Source organism: Canis lupus, chromosome 37, assembly GCF_048164855.1.
Source record: "Canis lupus baileyi chromosome 37, mCanLup2.hap1, whole genome shotgun sequence".
NCBI lineage: Eukaryota > Metazoa > Chordata > Mammalia > Carnivora > Canidae > Canis > Canis lupus.
Genome location: NC_132874.1, coordinates 9,925,883 through 9,950,056, shown reverse-complemented (window position 1 = coordinate 9,950,056; position 24,174 = coordinate 9,925,883). Strand labels below are relative to the sequence as shown.

General features: G+C 43.1%; 1 protein-coding gene across 5 annotated transcripts in view; it reads right to left on the bottom strand.

The window, feature by feature from the left end:
• Positions 1–12,693, bottom strand: part of NUP153 (nucleoporin 153) — an 80,672-nt gene extending 67,979 nt beyond the window's left edge. For 2 of the 5 annotated variants that reach the window (XM_072814318.1, XM_072814315.1), the window contains exon 1: positions 12,621–12,693. Coding sequence is in view for 1 of the 5 variants with exons in the window: in XM_072814314.1 (XP_072670415.1) it covers positions 3,638–3,748 (111 nt within the window). In the remaining 4 variants the exon portion in view is untranslated. Of the gene's footprint in view, positions 1–1,047; positions 1,218–3,637; positions 4,290–12,620 lie in introns of those variants that run through there. The other 3 variants (XM_072814316.1, XM_072814314.1, XM_072814317.1) reach the window with 3 other exon arrangements.
• Between the last annotated feature and the right edge of the window lie 11,481 nt (positions 12,694–24,174).

Sequence of the window (24,174 nt, the reverse complement as noted above, 5' to 3'; positions counted from 1 at the left end):
GCCTCAAAACAATTTCCATTTTAGAGACGAATAAATTAAGCAAAGAGAATTTAAAAAACTTCTCCAAGTTCTGGCAGAACAAGGTTCAAACCCAGATGCTGTAAGTCCATTACAGTACATTTTTTCCCTATCACCTATTTCCAGTTCTGTTTACACAGACAGTATTTAACATCTAAAATAAAGCAAAGAAAGATATAAGTCAAAACTACTTAATGACTTCTGGAATGACTAAGTATTCCATGTCTAAATATTCTTCCTTTTCATAACTGAGAATACTTTTTCACCATCAGATCCCAAGTGGGACACACTTGGGGAAAATTATCATATAGGAACTACTAAGCAAAAGAAAAAAAAAATCCTAAACTGTCATATACACCAGGGTTAGGCAAACCATAGCCTGTGTGGGCCAAATTCAGCCCTCAGCCTGTTTTCATACAGGCCTCAGGCTAAGAATGATTTTTACATTTTTTAAAGGGTTGTAAAAACAAAACAAAGAGCCTGCGGCAACAAAGCCTAAAATATTTACTATCTGGCCCTTTACAAAAAAGTCTGCAGACTCCTATCTAAGCTACTTAGTAAAGGGGTTCCCTCTTTTTTCTAAAAGAGCTAAATGCAAACACCACCCTGTTGTAAGACAAGCTACATCCAGGCAGAGAAAATGAGTGGATTCCCTCAGCTCCAAAACAGAAGACAAAAACCTCTGGAACACCCCCCCCCCCCCCCCGCCGCCCCCCCAAAAAAGGGCAAAAATAAGTAATTCCCTCTCACCAGGAGGTGGCAGTAGACTCTTCCAGAAGCAAGGTTCTGGTTTGCCCATGGGTTCAAGTTTTTTGGTGGTGGCTATTAAGAAAAGCTTGATCTCTCCAGGGCTGAATTCCTGGGCCTGACAATCTGCACAAGAAGTGGGAAGGGAAACCGAAGGGGTGACAGAAAACTAGCACCTTTTTTTAGGGACCTGTTCACTCCCAACTAGAAAAATGATACCGTTTCCTAAATGCATCTGGGCTGAGTTAGGGGGTAGGAGGCAAGTGAAAATGTTTGACTTACATTATTCAGGGCTGTTCTTCATTTTTGCTTCTACAATTCTTTAAGTTACTACCCTTCAGTTAGTTGAGTAAGACAATGGATTTCTGTCTTCAAACTTCAAGCAAGATGGCATTTTAAAGATCAGAAGTTAAAGGGAAAAAAATGTAATCTTTAGCTGTATCTCAGCAGAGCTAAACCAGAAGTCAAAACAGGAAATTACAAGTCAGTAGAACACATGCAAAAGTTGCAGGTACTGCATGACTGCACAAGCTAATTGGCCTGACAGGCAATGGCAAACATCCATGAACCAACAGTGCCAAACCTCTCATTCCTATTCCAACCCTCTACTACACAACCGAAAACTTTGTTTTTGCCCAGAAACCCTTGGACAGTTAATTTAATAACATTAGTACAAAACATGCCATGTCATGAAGCTCCTTGCTATTCATGATGACTCAGCAGCTGAGGCAAAACACAGAGGTGACAGCGTAAGACAGTAGACAGCAAGCAGGTGGTCTACAAGTCCACAAAAGTCCCAGCAAGAACTAAAGGCAGTTTCTCTTTTAAGATTCTTAAAAATTGAGCATTTTTTTGGTATACTCGTGGATACTTTCCTTTGGTAGAGCCTGCCGATATTAAGTAACACTCGCAGTGTCGATAAAGAAACCCCCAAACCTCTTTAATCACAATCCAAAAAACTAAGATGCACTTTCTTTTTCAGTTAAATGGCTAGGACAAGAAGCTGAAAGTATTTTAGAAAGCGGGAAATAATAAATTATCAAGCTCTAAAATAAAACTAAACAGCCTAAAATCATGTCAGCTCTAAGAAAACCTAGATCATAGGTATTATATTGTTAGGGCATCATCTCCCCAAAGTTAGATTTTTATTTAAGTACATTTGAAAATAAGCTGTGATTTTAACTCCTGCCACCTGGAATATATTAGCTCCTTTCTAAATCCTGCCCAGATTGTTCAATATATGTACTTAAAACATTTCATTTTTTTATACAGTAACTTTCTTCTAAGATCTAAGAAAGCACTCAGACATTTATTCTTCAGGAGATACATAAAGCATGTGTGTCTAACTCCCATTCTACAAAAGGATTTGGTTAAATAGCCAATCATGTGATCTGAATTCTAATCTGAAATCTGCCTGCAAGTACCCCTGGATCCTCACAAAGAAATCTGAAAACCAACCCCTTTCTGCATATATCTGGGGAAAAACTAGTGGGAGGTATGAGTAATGTTAAGACTTCTATCCATTTGTAGAGAGCTATTCAATATTGTAAACCACCATTTTCACTGTTAAAAATTTCTCCCAAATTTTTACTTTAAAAGCTTTGTTTTTTAATGATACAACTTAACACCATCACCAATCATGTTATTCAAAAAACCATCATCATCCGGAATAAAGCAATCCAGGAATCCTACTTTTAACAGGACGCAACAAGTTACCAGACCCTTTTGCTATACTTTTGTGGGCTTTTTTTTTTTTTCCCCCACAAGTTTAAGACACGCAAGTACCTACCCGCACCTTATCACTGAGAAGTTTCGAAAGCAAATCTTACTAAAATAAATTTTTAACAGTTTTCTATTCGGTTCCCATAACAAACAGGTTTTTAAAAAAAAAAAAAATCATTTTTTTCCTCAAAATGGATTTGTCTCCTTTACACAACGAGGATAAACTCCTCTTCAAAATTTCAAACACCCACGAGTGCAACACGGTGGTTAATCAGAAGACCACCAACCTTCCTGGGTGTCAAAAGTGTACTCAAGCTTCTAGAATACGCCCCGTAATAGTAAAATATTTCGTGCATGAGATCAGGACTGGAGTCCCGGTCAACTGTGCATAATAGCCAATTCTAGCGTCCAGAATAAAATGGGGGGGGGGGAGGGGGAGGGTAGCCGGGGGGAGGGAAGAGTCTCGCAGCGGAGAAAAGACGTAAGGGTGGAGAGGGACTTTCAAAATGCCCCAGGGCCTAGGTAACTCTAACCCGGTTACGGGGGGGGCGGGGGAGATCCAAGCGGCTGCTCGCAGATCCAACGAGGGGGCACCCGCAGGGGGCACGAGGAATTCACAACGATGAAAACAAAGTTCTTCCACTTGCGGCGTGAGGAGCGCCCCATCCTCGCCCGGGGGCCTGGGCAGCGGCCCGCCTGGGACAGCCCCCTCCCCGCACCAACTGAACCGCGGGAGACCAGCGAGCGGCAGGCGCACGGGCGGGCCTCCAGCCGCCTCTTTTTCCTTTCTCCTTCGAGAGGACGTGAGTAATACCCTCAAACCCCCAATCCCCGCCAAAAACGAGAAAGAAACGCGCGCATCGTGGGCCTAGAATTTCTGTTCCCGCCCTACGCCCGTGCGGGGGAAAGCCCCTGGCCCAGAGGCCGGGCGGGGGGTGGGGGCCCGAACCACACGTGCGAGCCGCAAGGACGGGCCCGTCTCGGCCCACTTCCCGTCGCCACCCCGGCGGCCCGCGATCCCGCCGCCTGGCTCGGGCCTGCCCTCGGGCCCTACCGTCCGCTCCACGTGGGGCGCCCGGGCCCCTGGGCGCGCGTTCCCGACCCGCCGACACGCCGCCGCCGCCGCCGCCGCCGCCGCGGGGTCCCCTACCTGGTGCTGCTGTCGCCCCTGCTGGTAAGGCTTAACCGGGCCCTGGTGGCAGCGCCGCGTCCGGATCTTGCCGCCACCGCCCCCTCCGATTCCTCCGGCTCCCGAGGCCATGGCGGGGCCTCCGCGGCTTCCCGCTTCGGGGCGGGTGAGGGGGGCGGGAGAGGCAGAGGTGGCGGCCTTAGAGCCCCCCCCGCCCGGCCCCGGCCCGAAAGTCCGCCTTCGCTGCCCACACAGTGGAGCCCAGGCACACCGGGAGCCGCGAGGTCTCGGGCAGGAGTGGAGAGAAAATGCGCGCTGGCAGCGGGGAAGGCGGTGGCGGCGGCAGAGGCCGAGGAGCTGGCTCCGGCCCGGCAGCCTCCCGCGGCCCCCCGCCTCTGTGTATGTCACGGTCTCTATGGAGATCCCCCGCGGAGGACACGGCGAGCCGCTCCAGGCGCCGCTGAGGCCTACCCCGACCGCCGGCTGATGGGGATCCTTCCGTCGCCCCAGCCGTGGCTGCCGCAGTTGAAGCCGCCGGCGCCGCCCGCCTACCCCTCCCCTCTGCGCACAGCGCCCGCCCCGCCGTCGTCGTCGTCCCTGCAGTCGCCGCCGCTATTGCGCCTATTGCCGCTGCTAAGGCCGCCGCCGCGGTCGCGAGCCAGAACGCCGTCACTCGTCGGCGCCCGACGCGCTCGCATCATCACAGCGCGACCGGGGGCTGGGCCAAGGGGAAGGGAGGGCCGCTCGAGCCCGCGCTCTCGGCCGCGCGGCACGCTGGGAAGCGTAGTTCCGCGGCAGAAGGCGAGTTCCGGGAGAGGACGACGCGGAAGGAGGTCCCGGGATCCCCGCGGGCGCCCGCGGAGGCCCAGAGCCGAGAGCCCCAGCCTCTCTACCGCTCTTCGCCGTCGACTGACGCCCTTTTGAAAGCGGGCGTTTAACGTCAAGACCGTAACCTCCTGTCGCTCGACTTCCCCTTCGGTTGGTAAAACGGGTGGAAAGCAAGCAGATGGGGACACCGAGAACAGGCGCGAGTCTAGAACGAGGTGTTTGGTGCCCAGGATCTTCAAGCCTAAAGCTGCATTGGTGGGTACAGTTTCATTAATGTCCCTCCCAGGCGCAAGTGAGCGCTGGAACTCCGCCCCCAACGCCTCTCTAGCTTGACCTGGGGTTAAGTCCAGACTCTCAGCCTTGGCTCCTCTCTAAGAGGGGAACCATCCAACCCACCGCATGGAGAGCTGTGGTGAGCCTCTTCCGCAGAGTACGAGGTGTCTGTCCCGGAATATACAAGGAACGCAGTGAGCGGCTCCAGTTATCACCCACGCAGTCAGCTCACGGGGGGGGGTGGGGGGGCCACCAGTAATAACAGCGTCCCGCGCATTGGCCCCGAACAGGAGGCATTCCGTTTAGGGCAGGGAGTGCGTGAGCTAGGATCGAAGACTGAACCCACAAAGAATAGAGATTGTAGGAACGGACCATCAGAAAGGGCTAAGGCGAGGTCCCATGGTCCAGCCCTCCCATCCCGCGACCGGCCGGCGGGGGTTCGTTGGAACTCCCGAGGCACCTTCAAGCCTACAGGTCAAAGCCACAGCGACAACCCAGTTTTTCTGTAAGAGTCGAAACAGGTACCCAAATGAGTAGGGAGGGGGGCGGGAATCTGTTGTTTAAAAAAAAAAAAAAAAAATTATATATATATATAGGTTTAGTGTTCCATTTGAGACACCTGACTGTAAAGCTTAATAATAGCTTTGGAGTCAGACTTCATTTCAAATCTGTCACTAGCTGTGTAGCCTTGGGGAAGTTACTGATCCTCTTTCTAAGCTTCACGTTTCCTCATGGGCAAACAGGATGAATATTTACCTCAACAGGGCGGTGGGTGGGGTGAAAGCATTATTGCACAGAGAGCTCGTAATAACTGCTTAGAGAGAAAGCATGTAATATCCAGCTATTAGGTACAAATTAACTCTGAGACATTCATACCATCTCCACCACCAGACTGCACAGTTCAGATCACTCTATAAATCCCGTAAGTCAAATTGTGAAACCAAACTTACAGTACCTTGGATTTTGTAGTACTTTTCAGCACCTAACTGTATCAGATGCAGGTTTATAGAGCAAATGACTTTAGTGACCCCTCTGACTGTAATCACCCACACAGGGGTGGTAAAAAGTTGCCAGACAGGACATGAAATTAATCTACTTCCTCTTCTGTTTCCTGGTTCTCCTACTTCCATGCCTGGTTTCACCAATAACCCCCCCCCCCACTAGATCCCTCTTTCCCCTGAAGCACCTCACCTTTTTTTAAAGATTTTATTTATTTATTCATGAGAAATACACAGACAGAAAGAGGCAGACACACAGGCAGAGGGAGAAGCAGGCTCCATGCAGGGAGCCCCACGCAGGACTCGACCTCTGGTCTTCAGGATCACACCCACCAAAGACGGCGCTAAACCGCTGAGCCACCCGGGCTGCCCATCACCTCACCCTTCTCAAATACAATTGTTTCTCTTTCACAGTTCTTAGCTAGGTATTTGACAAGCAGAGCAAAGTAGTTCCTAATAAGTGAACTCCTAGGGAAGATCTGTGCCTGAATCTTTCATTGGGCTGCATACAAAGAAGATGGACCCGTAGCCCTGTTTCATTTTCCCTTTTCACCCTGCCAGACAGAATTTCTAGCACAGGAGAGAGAACTGGCTGAGACTCCAAAAACCATCCCTTTCTTGGCGGTGGGTTATTTGATGTGTGCGGGGGACAGCCTTCATACCCAAGCTTTGAAAAGGACATGCAAGAGAGCTGGGCCAAACTGAGACAAAACTTTGAAATAGAAAATTGGTAGAAAGGATGCCTGGGTGGCTCAGTGGTTGAGAATCTGCCTTTGGGTCCGGGCGTGATCCTGGGGTCCTGGGATGGAGTCCTGTATCAGGCTCCTCACAGGGAGCCTGCTTCTCCCTCTGCCATAAATAAATATAAATAAATAAATAAATAAATAAATAAATAAATAAATAAATAAATTTTTAAAAAATTGGTAGGAATTGAGAAAGTATGGGAAAATCCACATCCCCCGTTAGCCTTGATCTCAATTATTTACCCCATTTTACAGTTATTTCTTTGAAGTAAAACAGGATTTGAAGAAAGAATAATACATTATTCCCACATTCATGTTAACTCAGTTACTGGAAATGGTACCAGGCTTGACAGCAGAGAAGAAATAAAAGGCAAGAAGAAATTCGCATTCAAAACTTCCTACTAATTTTACCCTGAAATAGTATCAGCTTCACTGTGGGATGAAGTAACTTCTGCATAGTTTGGGATTCAAAAATAACATTGTTTCTAGGCTGAAATTCATTTTGGAGTTAAAAATCACCAAACCTCCTATATTTTGGAACAGGACTCATTCTTCAGTTAGGAATTACTAGTAATAGAATGGATTCCAATAAAGTTATTCCGATTATAAAATTTAAAGAATCTGTCTGCAGTTGAACATACAAAAAGTTATTAAACATTTCTCTAGCAGATACTATATATAAATTGGGAAGAAGTACCAAAAATTAAATTGAAAAAGAGTATCAAATGACATGGAACAGTATTAGAGATTCCTGAAATCATTCCAGCCTTATTGGGAATTAACAGGTTCTTAAGGAAGGGAATAATTACTTAGTGCTTACAATTAGTTTCCATAAGTGATTAATTTAATCCCCCCAAAAAACAAGGATTCTGTAGTTCACAGAATGGGATGGTATCACTTAACAAATTTTGTGTTAGGAACTAGCTATCTTTGTATTCCTTCTTTTCCTTATTACTTATTTCTATTCCCATCCATCTTTAGACCTCAGCAAAATTGCAGCAGCTCTGAGAAGTAATCTTAAATTTTGGGTTGTTTCAGGGAGTGTATTTTAATAGAAATTCATTTCTCAAAAAAAAAAAAAGAAAACGAAAAAGAAATTCATTTCTCCCCTGCTAGGTTTTAAACTCCATGAAGACAAGGATTTTTTTTTTTTTTTCCTCACCTCCATATCCTGAACGGATAGCACAGTGTTGATACATAGCAATCATTCTTTATATATTACAGCTAATCACTACCAATGTCAACTGTTTCTATTTTATTATAATAAATAATGCAGTGATTAATATAGCTAAACTGCGTTGTGTAATATTTCCAAGCTTGCACATATTTGTTTTCTATACTGCATAACAAATTCTTTCTCAAATTCATCTATTTATTCAATGATAAAGCATTCAAGAGTATCATGAAAAAATTCCTATGAAAATGAACAAGGGATAGTGGAAGGGGAGGTGGGTGGGGGGATGGGGTGACTGGGTGATGGGCACTGAGGGGGGCACTTGACCGGATGAGCACTGGGTGTTAATGCTAGATGTTGGCAAATCAAACTCCAATAAACAAATATACAAAAAAAGAAAAAGAAAAACTGGCCCCAGTTTTTTCAGCCAGAATGGTTGGTTATATCAGATAAGATTTCATTTTATGAAAGGCCTGTTATTACCAGGGTCCTTGCCCCCAAAAAAACTTCCTTAAATCTCCCCTCCCCATACAATATGGTAACTGTCTACCAATTATAAAGTAGCACATCGGCTGCTGACCATGTTCTAAGAGATAAGGAATATCCACTCATTTCAAATGAACTACAATTTAGTCTAAACCCAATCTGGATTGAAAACTGCCTTTACAAATTCTTCAAAAGGTAGTCAATTCTGGTCAAAGGAGTATTTCGAGATGACAATTAGAAGTTAGAAAATTATGTGTTTATGTTATCTTAACATAAAATGAAGTGTCCACTGTGTTGTCTATTAAAGCAAATTATTATTTTATTGAGAGTAGTTTTGGATAGATCTCTATGATCTTCCACACACGTCTTCATGTGATAATTATTACCAAGCATTTCATTATACAGAAAAATAAGGTGAAACTAGTTTTTTTTTTTTTTTAATTCATTAATACACTTTGGTCTCAACTGGAGAAAATTCAAAGTGTCATTGAGATTCTAAAAAGTTACCAAGTTTTTGTCTGTTTGTATTTTAAGGAAGAGAGGCCATAGCATTGGAAAGATATTTAAACATACACATCATTATGCTCTCATTAACTTACGGTGTGCTCTGACTTTGGGGAATAAAGTAATACTTAAGACTAAATGAATTAACTAATATCAAATTTTGATTAACCACATATATCATGTCACAGAAGATTTTTCCTCTTCCTACTTATGTCAATGTATATTAGCCTTTGGCATATACGTGTTTACTTATATTCTATTATAGTTTAAGGCATATTTTGAACTGATCAATTCTAAATAGAATTTCAGTTCTATTGAACACAGTAGTAGCCAAATTCAGGAAGACTAGTTCCGTCCTAACAAGACAGTTAATGAATCAATTAGGATTAAACATTTTGTCTAATACTCAAATATAAACTAGTATAAGCATAAACAATTGAGACCAAGGCTAAATAAAGGAATATGTGGATAGTTATAAACCATTTACAAACATAATTAAATATTGAAAAACATTTATTGAGAACCTATTATGTAGTGGTTTCTAGTATGTCAGTGTACCAAACAGTAAAACAACCTCTGTTGACACGATGCATTACACTTGTTTTACTGAGTTCTTTTCAGGTTTACTGAATAATGGTCTATTAGCCACTAGAACTTAACACTAATAATTCACTCCCATAATTCTGCATTCTAAGTTCTAAACACATGCTACTAAATTCATTTAATACAATCTATTGGCTTCATTTTTTAAAATATAATTTAATCAGTTACACTTAAAAACAACTCATCATTAAGGTGGCAAGCTATTTAAATCTATGATGTTTGCAAAACTCAATTTGCTTGCACTAAGCTAGTTTTTCATTTTTTAAAAGCATTTGTAAAGAATGCTTTAATTTATCGGACCCTAACTCATTAAAACATTTCTTTTCGAGAGCATTCTTTGAATTAACATCTTAAAAACCCTAACATCTCATCTCACCACCACCCCAAGAAAGGCACAACCAGCCAAGCTGAAATGTATCTTTTGGCCTTTTGCTACACTGGATTAGCAGCACCTGTCCCCAGGAACTTGTAAAGGATCTCTGCCCATCCCAGGCCTACTCAATCACAACCTGCATTTGTTAAAATAGGTATCCAGGTGACTTGTATGCACATGACAGTTGAGAAGCACTGTTTTAAAAATTAACCATGCCACCAGAATTAAGAAAGCATGTCTGAAATGTCAAGGGTCTGAAATTCAACGTCAGTTATGAAATATACTGATGCATAAACATTTAAAAAACATTTTGCTAATTCCCAAATATCTTTGTACAAATTTTCTTTTTAGAGTTAACTCATGAGAAATCAAAACACATGGATGTAGACTAGACCATCTCATAATCCAAGAAGCTAGGATCAGAGAAAAATACCAAACTACTTCCCTAGAATTCCTGTGACTTTTCTCTTTCCAAAGCACTCACAAAATCACTGTTAGGTAGAAAAGCAAGCAGGAGCAACCCTAAGAGCAAATATCCTCAGTACTGGGTTGGCGTCCAATATCTAAAACGCAAGCAAAGAGGTCAGGGTACTTGGAGAAAATGTGTAGATTTCACCTGTCCTAAATTGTAACAGAAATAACAGCTTTCAAGTTAACAAATCACAAAAACAAGTAGGTTACCTACTTCTAATAGTTTGATCTTTTAAAGAAATGCCATGAGATCAATACAATATTTAAATGCAGTATTTTCTCCAAAAATTACTTCTGGCAAAAAAATTAATAGTGGATCCTTTAGTCTAAAAATTTACTGCAGCTGGCCATCAAAAGTATTCTTCCCACACATACCTAGAGTTATTTCCTTCTACAATAAGGAAGGCATAAAACATGAAATATAAGAAATCCTTTTTAAAAGACTCACATACACCTTCCCTCCTGGAAGCCAAACATAAATATATTTGCTCATATGAACACTTATGGATCAAGGCATCAAGGTAAATGAATTATCCAAAGTTTGTATAAAGAGCAGTCTTAGGAATTCCCATTCCTCATTAATCTACAACAATAAACAATTTAAGAGTTGATGAACCAGCAGTTTATAGATCATGTAGATTTTTTCCCCCTCTTATTTAACATTTTGGTACATTTCACCCTATTCCAAAACCAAGTGGAAACAAAATTAAACATTTTTTTTCTTTTTATTCTCATGGGCTTCTTTGTCCAAAGGAAGCTAGACACTACCGGAAATGAAATTCTGGATTTAGTACATACTTATTCTCCATTATCACAGGGAGTAGGGTTGATTTAACAGACATAATGGTCATTTTGCAAGAAGATTTTAAGCCAGGATGTATAACCTGTGGCCTATGTCCTACATAGCTCACCTTGTTTGGATCCATCATAAAGACAATAGGATATTGTGGGCTACCAAAAATATGGTTCTTCAAATCCAAAAACCAAAAGGCACTTTTCAAGTATTCTCCAAAGCAAATACATGTGAAATTATACTATTATACATTCAATATTAAGTAGGCACTATCGCCAAACAAAAGCAATTCTGCAGACATGTAGCAAAGTCTATTAAACATCCCCTGCTACCCCCCAGGGAGGGAGAACTACCTCACCCATGAAGGTTTAGGTTCCAGCACGTAAACCATGCATAGAATTAAGACATCAAAGTAGACCATAGGTCTCCGCAGAGGCCCGAACCAAGCAACAAGCAGCTTCTCCCAGCCACAATTAAATCCAAGCCATAACTTAGATGCTTTAAATTAGTAACAGTTAAACCAGCTCTTTTTCACTTGCTTGCTCATAAAATCTGGCCCTCGCTGTGAGTCAGCAGTGACTCATAAGCACTTCCTACAAGAAGCACCTGTTTCCAGGCCCGTCCCTTGCAGTTGAAGTGCTGAGATGAGTGATCTTAGTTTCATGCTTGCTAACACCAGAGTATAATCCCTCTTCTCTCTCCTCCTGGACAGGGCCACGCAGAGCTTGGCTGCAGACAGGTAGCAATCTGCTGCTGGGCGGCAAGGAAGGTCCTTACTTCCATCTAAGTAAGGAAAAGCCATTTGCTGTGTTCCCTGCCAGCCAGTGTGAATATGCCTCTCCCTTAACTCCTCGTCATAGGGCCCTTTTGCAGCTAGGCTCCCCCAAGTACCAGCATCTCCCTTCTCTCCCGACCTCCTTTGGGTTTACAAACAAAAGGGAGCAGACTTCTGCCTTTCGTTTGATCCGTCACTAACTTTAGAACTGGATCCTTTGAGAGGGACCCGGGTGGCTCAGCCTTTGGCTCAGGTCATGATCCCGGGCGCCTGGGATCGAGTCCCGCATCGGGCTCCCTGCAGGGCGCCTGCTTCTCCCTCAGCCAGTGTCTCTGCCTCTCTCCCTGCGTGTGTCTCTCATGAATCAATCAATAAAATCTTAAAACAAAACAAAACAAAACTGGATCCTTTGAAAAGTATTAACAACTGAGAGGGGAAAAAAGAAATCCAATCGTTCTTAGACACTCTATGTCCTAATTGTGAGCTAAGGAAAAGGAAGGTCGAGTGGCCGTTTCCATGTCACCTAAACAAGGCAGGTCAGGGATCCCTGGGTGGTGCAGCGGTTTGGCACCTCCCTTCAGCCCAGGGCCTGATCCTGGAGACCCGGGATCGAATCCCACGTCAGGCTCCCAGTGCATGGAGCCTGCTTCTCCCTCTGCCTGTGTCTCTGCCTCTCTCTCTCTCTGTGTGTGTGACTATCATAAATAAATAAAAAATTAAAAAGTATAAGATCTTTAAAAAAAAAAAAAAAAACAAGGCAGGTCAGATGGTTCATTTAGATTTTTCAGCAATTTTCACCGAACACTTCCTCTCCATGTGAACAATACAGGAAAGGGGGAGATGTTTAAGGAGCGCTAGAAGACAGAAGAGGGGACGCGGAGAGGAGAAAGGGGAGAGCAGGTGTTCGATTGCGACAGAGTCACCACTAGCCACTTGTGCAAACTCGGTCGAAACTTCTGGGTTCACGGCTCGCCTGAACTCACCTTTGGTGTGTTCACTCTCCATGGGTCAGTCTTCTGAGTCCAGATTGCTTCCTTGTTGGTCCAACTTCAAAAGCTATAAAATAAACGAAGGAAAGATGACTGATACCTCGCAGGCATCGTGCTCCAGAAGTGCAGAGTATCACTTACGCCCTAAATAATGAAGGACTCATGAATAATACATTCGAAAGAAAAGACCCTCCTTACGGCCACCACGTGGCTTCCTAACATTTTACATCCAGAGTACCAGGCACCAATTGGATAAGTGTTTATTGATTGGATGAGTATGTATTCATAGGTCCGTTATTCCCCCTGACAACTTTTATGTTATAGAGGTGGGGTGTTTTTTTTTTCCTGCGTGTTTCAAAAATACTTTAAAATAAATTTTGTGAAAATACTCTTTTACTGTTAGACCACCTTTAATCCCTTTTTCCTTTTTTTTTTTTTTAAGATTTTATTTATTTATTCATGAGAGACACAGAGAGAGAGGCAGAGACACAGGCAGAGGGAGAAGCAGGCTCCATACAGGGAACCCAATGTGGGACTGGGCTAAAGGCAGCTGCTCAACCACTGAGCCACCCACGTGTCCCCCCTCTTTTCCTTTGAAATACAATTTACCACTGACCATGCACTAATTGTAGTGTCACAGGTAAAAAGAAAAAAAAAATCACTTTTCACAATCAGATGAAAATGGTGCTCTCTCCCCGAGGACCCTCAGGGAGAACTATGAACCAAAGGGACAAAGATATATACTTTAAACTTTGGGATACTATTCAACAAATATTTATTTTATCCTGGGCCACGTGTTCTGCAGATAGAAACATGATGATGGCTTAGGTCCTGCAATTTAGGGACAAATAGAAATGGTTGTACTGTTACATTATTTTTAAGTATTTTGAACATATACCTAGGTGGATACATCTCCTTTGGGAAATATATATTACATCTATCGTTTTAAGGCTATGTTCTCCATTTTAAACAATTGTCAGGCAGATAAGAGCTTCACATAAACCAGCATTGTTGCCACAACCCTGGCTCAGTGGAATGGTGATCAGGACATTCATCCAGGGAACTTGAGTACAATTTGAGGGTGCCATTCCTTTTTCCAGATATAAATAAATTCTAGGAAGGTTAAAAGAGGGTACTGCAGGGGCGCCTGGTAGGCTCACTCAGAGGGGCATGCAGCTCTTCATCTTGGGGATGTGATTTCAAGCCCCACATTGGCTATAAAGATTACTTAAAAAGAAAATATTTTTAAAAACCCATACTCTAGACAGAGATACACAGGCTAAAGGTTACAACAGGACAAATAGTGCCCCCAAATAACTGCGGTATCAAAGTAGGGTCTTTTGGAAGCAAGAAATACAGTTTAGTCTCCCACACTTGTATTTAGTAACTAAGTGCATGAAATGATAGCACTGTGGAGTACACACTACATGCCTCACACCTCGCTGTGTGCTTCCTATGCTTTATCATTCGTCCTTACAAGTCTGATAGGGAGTAGTCTAAAAGAGAAGAGTTAAGTAGTTCACTCCAAGTCATGCACCAAGGATGAGCTCTGAACACAGGTCTAACTGATTTCCAAACCTGTACCTTTTTCATTAAACCAAGAGGCATTCTAGAACTTCCCACAGGCAGGGCAAATGAAAGGAATAGAGCCTGAGATGCTTAGGGAAGCTGCTGAGCCCACTGACATCCTGCCTCCTCTCACAGAGGTATGTCCAGCTGCTTCTCAGCAAGGCCTTGGGAGGATTTCTGGCATACGTTGGGATTCTGCTAAACCTGGTCAGGGCACTTCGGCAGATGACTTATTGGGCCCCAGACTCCTAAGAGCGAGTTCCCTTCTTGGCAGGGTTGCCAGATAACGTATAGGATGCCCAGTTATATTTGAATTTCAGATAAACAATGCATAGTTTTTTAATATAAGCATGTGCCCAATCCTGCAGATCTTGCATGGGACAACTTATTTGCTAAATCTGGCCACCCAATTTCTTTGCCCTATTTCGAGATGTCTTAAATTAGAATCAAAGATAGTGCTTATATGCCAGAGTGACTTACCACTCTATATATGATCTTCTGGAATTTAGATATCCTGGCTATTGATTGGATCTAAGACACTCAAGTGTAGGCACATCACAGCCTCCCTATCTAGCACACACACCTACTCCAAGCTGTTAAATGGTTTATCATGGGATACCACCAAATTCACTTGATTAGTAATATCTTGTGCAGCAGACTTGAAACTTGTGTCCACAACTCAGAGACACAAGAAATGTAGTTACACTTAATTCAACAGAATTTGTTTCAAAACTCTTTTTTTGTTTTTTTTTTTAGAGAGAGAGAGAGAGAGAGCAGAAACAAATCCAGTCAAGTCAGTTCTTACCATTTACCCCACCCCCCACTTCTTTTCCCAGAACTGTTCCTAGGGCGCAATCACGTAGTACCATGGGGGGCCAACTGTTCCTTGATGATGTGTATCCATGCAAACTATCTCAAGTCACCTCTCAATGCCCAGAATAGTCTTTCCTCTCTGGGTCCTTATTGCACTGCTGGACTTCTACCTTTGGGAAGTGAAGCATGATGTACTTTGCCATTGAATCTCACTGACTAGCTCCAGCTTTGCTGTCTCCCCAGGGCCCTTCCCCACTAGGGGATGCAAGGGCACCTGTATCCTCTTGTCTTCTCCCCCCACACACACACACCCTCACCATCCTATCTGCCTAGACAATCTCTCTCAATCTTTTTCCAGGGATGGCTTCACCCTCCTCAACCCCCAACCTCCAGCCCTCCAAACTTTCTCCTGGCATCTAATCCCCTTAAGGATTTTAGGTTTTCGGAAGATCCTGGAAGATTACTTCCTTTTCACCCTGGTTTATTCTTCCTCTGAGGCAATGAATACAAGAGATTAGGTGCTTGAGGAGGAGAGAGGGTAAGGAGAACATAAAGGCAAGTATCTTAACCAATTAATTTCAAACATCCCCGATCCTTTTTTTTTCTCCCAAAAACCGGGCTAACAAATTAGATCCTGATTTGTTCAGGTATAAGCTTTGCCTTCCCACAGCAGCCCAAAAATTCTGACATCAGCATTAGATGGGAAGCATTTAAAACATACATTGTCAGACCCCACCCCAGACCTATAGAATCTCTGGAGTGGAACTAGGAATATGTATTTTAACAAACTCTTATCATTTTTCTTACATACTCGGTTGCACTGGCCCTCTGACCTTTTCTTTCTGATATCTTCTGCTTTCTTTCCCTTTCTTCCCTGCCCCTACAGTGGCAATAGCCGGTTAAAGATTGCTTGCATGGAACCAAAATGGAGTTCTGCATGCATCTTTCAAAGGGGAGGCCACCTGAGGGCCAAGAGGATGCTCCTGTGCCGTCATCTCTTCACTAGCTCTTGGCCCACTTTTCTCATACATTGGTGTCAAGGTTCCAAGAAAATCTGGGTCTAACCCACCAAATGAGACCACGCCAAAAGTGTGTCTCCATCCTGTGTCAAATGCAAAACTACTTACCAGAGACCTAAATTCTGCTTGGTTCTTATAGGGAATCATCAGTACATCTAAGCAGTTGAGTTTTTCACAGCTTGGGGATACTTCCAGAAGAATGACCTAAGTGATTAAGATAGTATTCCCAAAATAGATAAATTATGAATATTTTTTTAAAAGTAATCTCTATGCCCAACGTGGAGCTCAAATTGACAGCCCCGAGGCCAAGAGTCACATGCTCTACAGATTGAGCCAGCCAGACACCCGTGAAGTAAGATTTTTTAAAATGCTTGCATTGATTTGTTTAAACACCTTCTTAATTTATCTGAAGAGAACAGTTCACCTTAAAAAAAAAAAAGTGAATATGGCTAGCTAAGTAGGAGGCGTTGGGCTGGCAATATCATTGGCCTATTTTATTTCAAAATGAGGTTAGGAGTGCTGAGCTGAATTGGAGCTCTTGAAGGATTATGTCCTAGGGAGTGATAACAGACACACCAGCAGAAAATCACTCACAAGTAATGGTAGGAAAGACTCACCCCCTGGGATAGTTGTTGATATTTATAAAAGTCAGCCAGGTTTATTGACTTGTCTCAACAAATGTCCTGTATGTTATTATGACATCAGAACAGTACTCCACATCAAATAACAGCACAAAAGGCCTGAAGAATGAGGGAGGTGGGCAGGCTGGACAGGAGGCAGGGAAGGGAGTGCAGTCTAAGCAATTTTCTATAATTTTTCTTTGCAGGAAAGTAAATTTACACCTAATATCTCACTCCAGATTTACATTATTGAGAAATACATTTTTCTCTTTCAAGATGATTAAGCAGCGGTATCTCTTCTAAGGTGACGGATCAGGAAATACTCTAACAGATGCCAGCCATCTACAGAGCACTCTGCCAGATGCTATAAATAAAGGAAGGTAGGGGCACCTGGCTGGCTCCGTCGGTGGAGCACATATGTGGCTCCTGATCTCGGGGTTGTAAGTTCGAGCCCCGGGTTGGATGTGGAGATTTAAAAATAAAATATTTTTAAAAACCACACAAATAAATAAAGGAAACTAGTTTTCCTCCACAAGATGTCCTTCTTCCCTGAAAGGGTGATACAGCGATGGAGTTAGGGACCAAAGACATCAGATGCCACAGGTTGAGATGAACAACAGAGTTCTGCTAGACCAGTCCCACAAAGAAGGGGTGAGTTATTTCAGCTCCAGTCAGGTGCCAGACTGTTTTCTCCTCTCCGGAAATGGAGGCCGCGCTTCCTGAGGGGTGGAGAGTGGTCCTACTGGTGACAGCTGTTCTCTCTGAGTGGGAGTTGGGTGACTGGCTGCTCCTGAGTGAGCTCCCAGCCGCCCTGGAGACTGAGCCTGGGAGGGACCTGATCCTTCAGGAAACATCTCAGCAAGCCTTGCCAACCGTGCTCTCTTGCCTGAAGAGGGGATCTCCCCCAACACTTGCCTTATTTTTTTTTTTAAGATTTTATGTATTTATTCATGAGAGACACAGAGAAAGAAGCAGAGACACAGGCAGAGGGAGAAGCAAGCTCCTTGTGGGGAGCCCAATGTGGGACTCGATTCCAAGACCCCAGGATCACACCCTGAGCCAAAGGCAGACGTTCAACCACTGAGCCACCCAAGCGCCCCCACTGAATGATTGTTTAAAGTTTTGTTATTCCTTCTTTATATTCATCTCTTACTTCTCTCCCTTGAGTGGGAACAAAGGATTGGCATGATGGGGGTATGGAGAGGACAAAAGAGAAATAACCTGTATTGAACTTTTACAGTGTACCAGGCTCACCAGTCTCACTAGTGTCATCTCATTACTTATCGCAACCATCCTGGCAAGAATGTGACATTGCTCCCATTTTGCAGATGAGGAAGTTGAGGCTTAGAGAGGTCAGGTATCTTGCATAAGTTTGCTTGACAAGCTGTCAAATATTAGAGGCTCTTTTGAATCAGGTTCTTTCTGACCCCAAAGTCATTAAATTATATTGCCTCCTATGCCCCAAGCAGAACAAATTTGATGTCTAAATGGCTGCTTAGGGACGCCTGGGTGGCTCAGCCGTTTAGCACCTGCCTTCGGCCCAGGGCGCGATCCTGGAATCCCGGGATCGAGTCCCACATTGGGCTCCCTGCATGGAGCCTACTTCTCCCTCTGCCTGTGTCTCTGCCTCTCTCTGTGTGTCTCTCATGAATAAATAAATAACATCTTTAAAAAAAAAAAAATGACTGCTTAACTCCAATTAGCTCTGCCCAGATTTTTCACATACTTCATAGAAGAACCTTTATAATGGCCCTTGATCCTGAGTTTAATTGACGAGAAGACACTAATGTTCCCATGTAAAAAGTTATTCATTCAAGTAACTCAGAATATCCACATGCATTACTACCTGGCTCCAAAAATAACCGAAGGCAATTACTTGAACAAACGTGTTTCCAGAACAAGTGATGGGGAAGAGATGAGTAGAGTTCCTCTGGTCTCTAACCTCCTGGGACAGCCCTGATTGTTTCAAAATTTATGTTGTTAAAGTCAAGTGGTTTTTTCCCTGAGAGTTTTTTCATTCAGTGGTCTCTACACTGAGAGTTGTGTACAATTCAAATTCCTCTTCTGTGACAATGCTTCAAATTATTGGCAGTGGCTTTCAAGTTTTCCTAGGGTTTACATTAGTTCACTGCTGTAGAAAGAGCTAAATCAAGGACTTCTGATTAACGTAGGCAGATTCAGCATACTCTTCTGTGTCCTCTTCCTACCCAAACCCAACACACATGACAGCAGTGAACTAATAATGAACGAATAATGGTATTAAACCACTAGGAAGAAAGATGGAAAAGAAGACAACAGTGGACAGAAGATTTCATCACAGTTTGCAGAGTGCGCAAGCATATAAGAAAATGTTCACTCATTTAGCAAGTCAGAGAAAACTATAACCAAGGACTTGGAAAGAGAATTTCTGACAAAATGTGAAGAGCACTTCCTGGAGGCTCCCAGCAGTGTGGAAAGCTGGAGAGAGAGCTGGAAAGCATGGCTGAGAATAAGACCGGCTCAGAGTCCAGGTGCACACACATGGATCCCCAGTCCCACCCTGGGCAACCCTGGGCAACCACGGGATGCTCTTGCCTCCCACCTTCACAGGAATCCAGAGGTTTATTGTCTAGAGAAATTGAACCAGGAGGCATGAACTTTGTGCAGTGAAAAAGTGTGCAGGTATAAGTGAACATTTTTTTTTAATGTATCATCTGTTAACTTAATGCCTTAGACTCAGAAGTAATCATTTAACCAGTTTTTAAAATATTTATTTATTTGAAAGAGACAGAAAACACACAAGCAGGGGGAGGAGCAGAAGGAGAGGGAGAAGCATACTCCCTGCTGAGCAGGAAACCCGACTCAGGTCCCTGGACGCATCCCAGGACCCTGGGCTCATGACCTGAGCCAAAGGCAGGTGCCTAACCAACTGAGCCACCCAGGTACCCCTAAGTGAACATCTTCTGATTGAATATGGGATGGGAACCAGCCCCCTTCCCTGCTTTATGCCTAGAACATGGCAACTTCCTACCCTCACCTGCTTACCTGCTATTGGTGAGTCTTCCTTAGAAAAAATATTCTTCTTGGAAAAAATATGGTGAGTTTAGACGATGTGCATATATTGTGATTATGGATTTATTTAGATTTGTTTTTTTATCTTATTTCATTCATTCCATTTACCCTGCTTTTTATTTTTTTTAATTTTATTTATTCATTCATAAGAGATAGAGGCAGAGACACAGGCAGAGGGAGAAGCAGGCTCCATGCAGGGAGCCTGATGTGGGACCCGATCCCAGGTCTCTAGGATCACACCCTGGGCCAAAGGCAAGCGCTAAACTGCTGAGCCAGCTAGGCTGCCCCTACCCTGCTTTTTCTATGCTACTTTTCCCCTTTGTTTTTGCCTTCTAATGGATCAATGATTTTGTTATTTTTGCCTTTCCCTCCTTTCTATTAGTTTGTAAGCTGCAACATTCTCTCTCGCTTTCCTGTTCTTCCCTCTTTCCTCCCTCCCTCTCTTCATTCCTTCCTTCTAATGGTTAGAAGGTTAAACTTTAACATGAATTCTCTGAATTGATCAGTATCTCTAGGGATCCCTGGGTGGCACAGAGGTTTAGCGCCTGCCTTTGGCCCAGGGCGCGATCCTGGAGACCCGGGATCGAATCCCACGTTGGGCTCCCGGTGCATGGAGCCTGCTTCTCCCTCTGCCTGTGTCTCTGCCTCTCTCTCTCTCACTGTGTGCCTATCATAAATAAAAAAAAAAATTAAAAAAAAAGATCAGTATATCTATCCTCCTCCAAAACCATGAAAGTGCCATGGAATGCTTTCTCGCAGTTGACTTCTCTCACTACTCTAGTTGCATTTCATTTTCATACTCCGACACAAGTTGTATTATGTTGATGCTTGTTTAGATATCACCAGATATGGACCAGTTTCTTCGCTCACCTCTCTTTCTCTATTTATTCCTTCTTTTTCTAAAAAAAAAAAAAAAAATATTTAGGGGATCCCTGGGTGGCTCAGTGGGTTAGTGCCTGCCTTTGGCCCAGGCATGATCCTGGAGTCCTGGGATTGAGTCCCACGTCAGGCTCCTTGCATGGAGCCTGCTTCACCCTCTGCTTCTCTCTCTCCCTGTGTCTCTCGTGAATAAATAAATAAAATCGTTTAAAAATGTATTTATTTATTCCTTCTGAGTTTCTTTTCTTCTTGAATAGTCTTTTTAAAATTTTATTATTTTAAGAGAAAGAGAAAGCACAAGAAAGCAATGGGGGAGGGGCAGAGAGAAAGACTCTCCAGCAGACTCCTTGCAGAGTAGGGAGCCTGTTGCAGGGCTCAATCTCACCACTCTGAGATCATGATCTAACCTGAAATCAAGTCACACATTTAACCAACTTCAGCCACCCAGGCATCCCTCATTTAATAGTCTTTTACATGGGAGAGTCTATAGATGACAAATTCTTTGTCTTTGCCTGAAATGTTATTATTTGTCCCCATTCTTGAGTTATCAACTAACTGGAAACTGTAGTATAGGTTCTCTTGTTTCCGAATATTGGAGCTATTCCATTGTTCTCTGACTTCTGTTGTCGTGTTTAGGTAGTCTGCTGTAAATCTAATTGTCATTAATTTGTAATTAATATCTATTCTTTCTGAATACATTTAAGTTCTCTTATTTGTCTCTGATGTTTTGCAATTTCATAGAATAATCTCACTGTTGATTCCTCCCTTCCTTCCTTCCTTCCTTCCTTCCTTCCTTCCTTCCTTCCTTCCTTCCTGTTATCTGTGTAGGGACTTACTGTACTTCCTGAATCTGAGGATTCATGTCATTCATCAGTCATCAGTTCTGGAAAAATTTTGTCTATTACATCTTTACCCTTTGCCTCTTCATTATCTTTGTGTGCTTCTATCATTTGAGACTCATATTAGATGTCACTTGACTTTCTATTTTATCCTTTCTCTCTCTCAACCTCTATTCCACATTTTCTGTCTCTCTATCCCCATGCAATGTTTTAAGTAATTTTATTAAAATCTCTTCCATACTCATATCTTTCTTTCTTCTACAGTATCTATCATTGCAAATGGCAGGATTTCCTTTCTATGGCTGAATAATATTCCATTGTATATATACATGACCTTTTCTTTTTTTCTTTCCTTCTCTCTTTTTTCATATTTTCTCTGTGCATTCATCCACTGACAGGCACTACAGTTGTTCCTGTGTCTTCACTATTGTAAACAATGCGACAATGAACATGGGGGTACAGATTTCTCTTCAAGATAGTCATTTCACTTCTTTTTTTTTTAAAAGATTTATTTATTTATTCATGAGAGACACAGAAAGAGAGAAGCAGAGACATAGGCAGAGGGAGAAGCAGGGAGCCTGATGCTAAACTCGGTCCCAGGTCCCCTGATCACAATGTCATCTCCCCTCAGGAAACCTGCTTCTCACAGGGAGCCCCATGTGGGACTCGATCCCAAATCCCAGGATCATTCCCTGAGCCAAAGGCAGATGCTCAACCACTGAGCCACCCAGGCATCCCACTTCCTTCCTTTTTTAAAAAAAAATATTTTATTTATTTATTTGAAAGACAGTGAGTGAGTACAAGAAAAGGGAGAGGCAGAGGGAGAGAGAATGGGAGAAGCAGACCCTCTGCTGAGCAGGGAGCCTGATGTAGGGCTAGATCCCAGGACTCTGGATCATGACCTGAGCTGAAGGCACCCCTCACTTTCTTCTGATATAAACCTAGAAGCAGGGTTGCTGAATCATATGGCAGTTCTACTTTTAATTTTTTGAGGAAATTCTGTACTGTTTTCCATATTGGTGGACCAATTCACATTCCCACCAATAACACAGCAGAGTTCCTTTTTATCTACATCTTTGCCAGCATTTATTTCTTGTTTTTGTTTTTGTTTTATAATAGCTATTTTAACAGATGTGAGGTGCTACCTTCTTGTGGTTTTGGTTTGAATTTCCCTGATTAATGATGTTGAGCATCTTTTCATGAGCCTGTGAGCCTTGTGTACATCTTCATTAGGAAAATGTCTGTTCAGGTCCTTGGTCCATTTTTTATTCAGAATGTTTTTTGCTATTGAATTGTATGAATTCCTCATATTTTTGGATATTAATTCCTTATCAGATATGTGGTTTGCAAATATTTTCTTCCATTCTATTTCATTTTATTAATCATTTCTTTTGCTCTACAGAAGCCTTTTGGTTTGATGTTGTCCCACGCATTTAATTTTGATTTTGTGGCTTGTGATTTGGGGGCTTCCTGGTTCATAAAAGGAGACTCAGTCCCCCATGTTTTGTTTTGGTTTTTTGTTTGTTTTAAAGATTTTATTTATTTATTCATCAGAGACAGAGAAAGGCAGAGACATAGGCAGAGGGAGAAGCAGGCTCCCTACGGGGAACCCAATGGGAGACTCAATCCCAGGACTCTGGGATCATGACCTGAGCCAAAAGCAGATGCTCAACCACTGAGCCACCCAGGTGTCCCAGTCCCCCATGTTTTTGGGGTGAGACATTACCAAAACCATTAGAAGCTTAGATAGCTTGAGAGATAATTTGATCTCTCAATCAAATCTCTCAATTTGATCTCAATTTGATCTCTCAATCCCTAGGCTGATGCTTTTTTAGGAAGAGGGAATGGATGGATGGGCCCCAGAAAGCAGGCAGCTGGTCCTTCTTGTGGCATGGATGACTTCCTGAGACATCTCATGAGTGATGCCAAAGAGAGCCTAGAGTTCAGAGCCACTGAGGCTGTCCAGGCTTCACCATAAAAGGCACAGTACCAAGTGCCAGGGCAGGGGCCATGTGGTGGATAGCCCAGATCTGGGAGTAGGAAAGGCTGAGTCTCAAAATTACCAGTGCAAGGCCAACAAGACCTGGTCAGTGGAGGGAGTTTACCAGGTTTCCTGAGAGAAACTGTCCTGCAATAAGTTTCTCAGGAGACCAACCATTACCAACACCAGTGGTGAATGAAGCCAGTACAGAGGTCTGTGCCCCAAAATTAGATGGGAGAAAGTACTCCTCAACCAGGGGTCAGCAGGAGGCAGCAGAGGACAACAAATTATAGGTGCCTATCCTGGCTTGTAGGATGGGACCCATCCTGTGGAGACCCAACTTAGGAGCCAAGGGGCTCAGGAGACAGACCAAAGGGAGATAGAAAGGTCACCAAGGCTGAGTTTGAGCCAAAGGAAGAGTAATTTTAAACAGAAAGAAGCTGTCCAGGAATCCTTTTCTACATATCTGGGTTTTTTGTGGTTGTTGTTGTTGTTGGCCAATTTTAATTTGTGTTAACTTGTTTTCCTTTTTAAACTGTTCTTTTAAAAATCCCTTTATTTTTATTTTTTATTAGTTTCAGGTGTAGAATTTAGTGATTCATCATTTATGTACAAAACCCAGTGCTCATCTCAATAAGCAATTAAGTCTCCTCAATGCCGTCACCCATTTAACCCCTCTCCCTGGCCACCTCCCCTTCTGCAACCCTGTTTGTTCTCTATAAAGAGTCTGTGTTATGTTTGCCTCTCTCTCTTTTTTCCTTACCCCCTATGTTCATC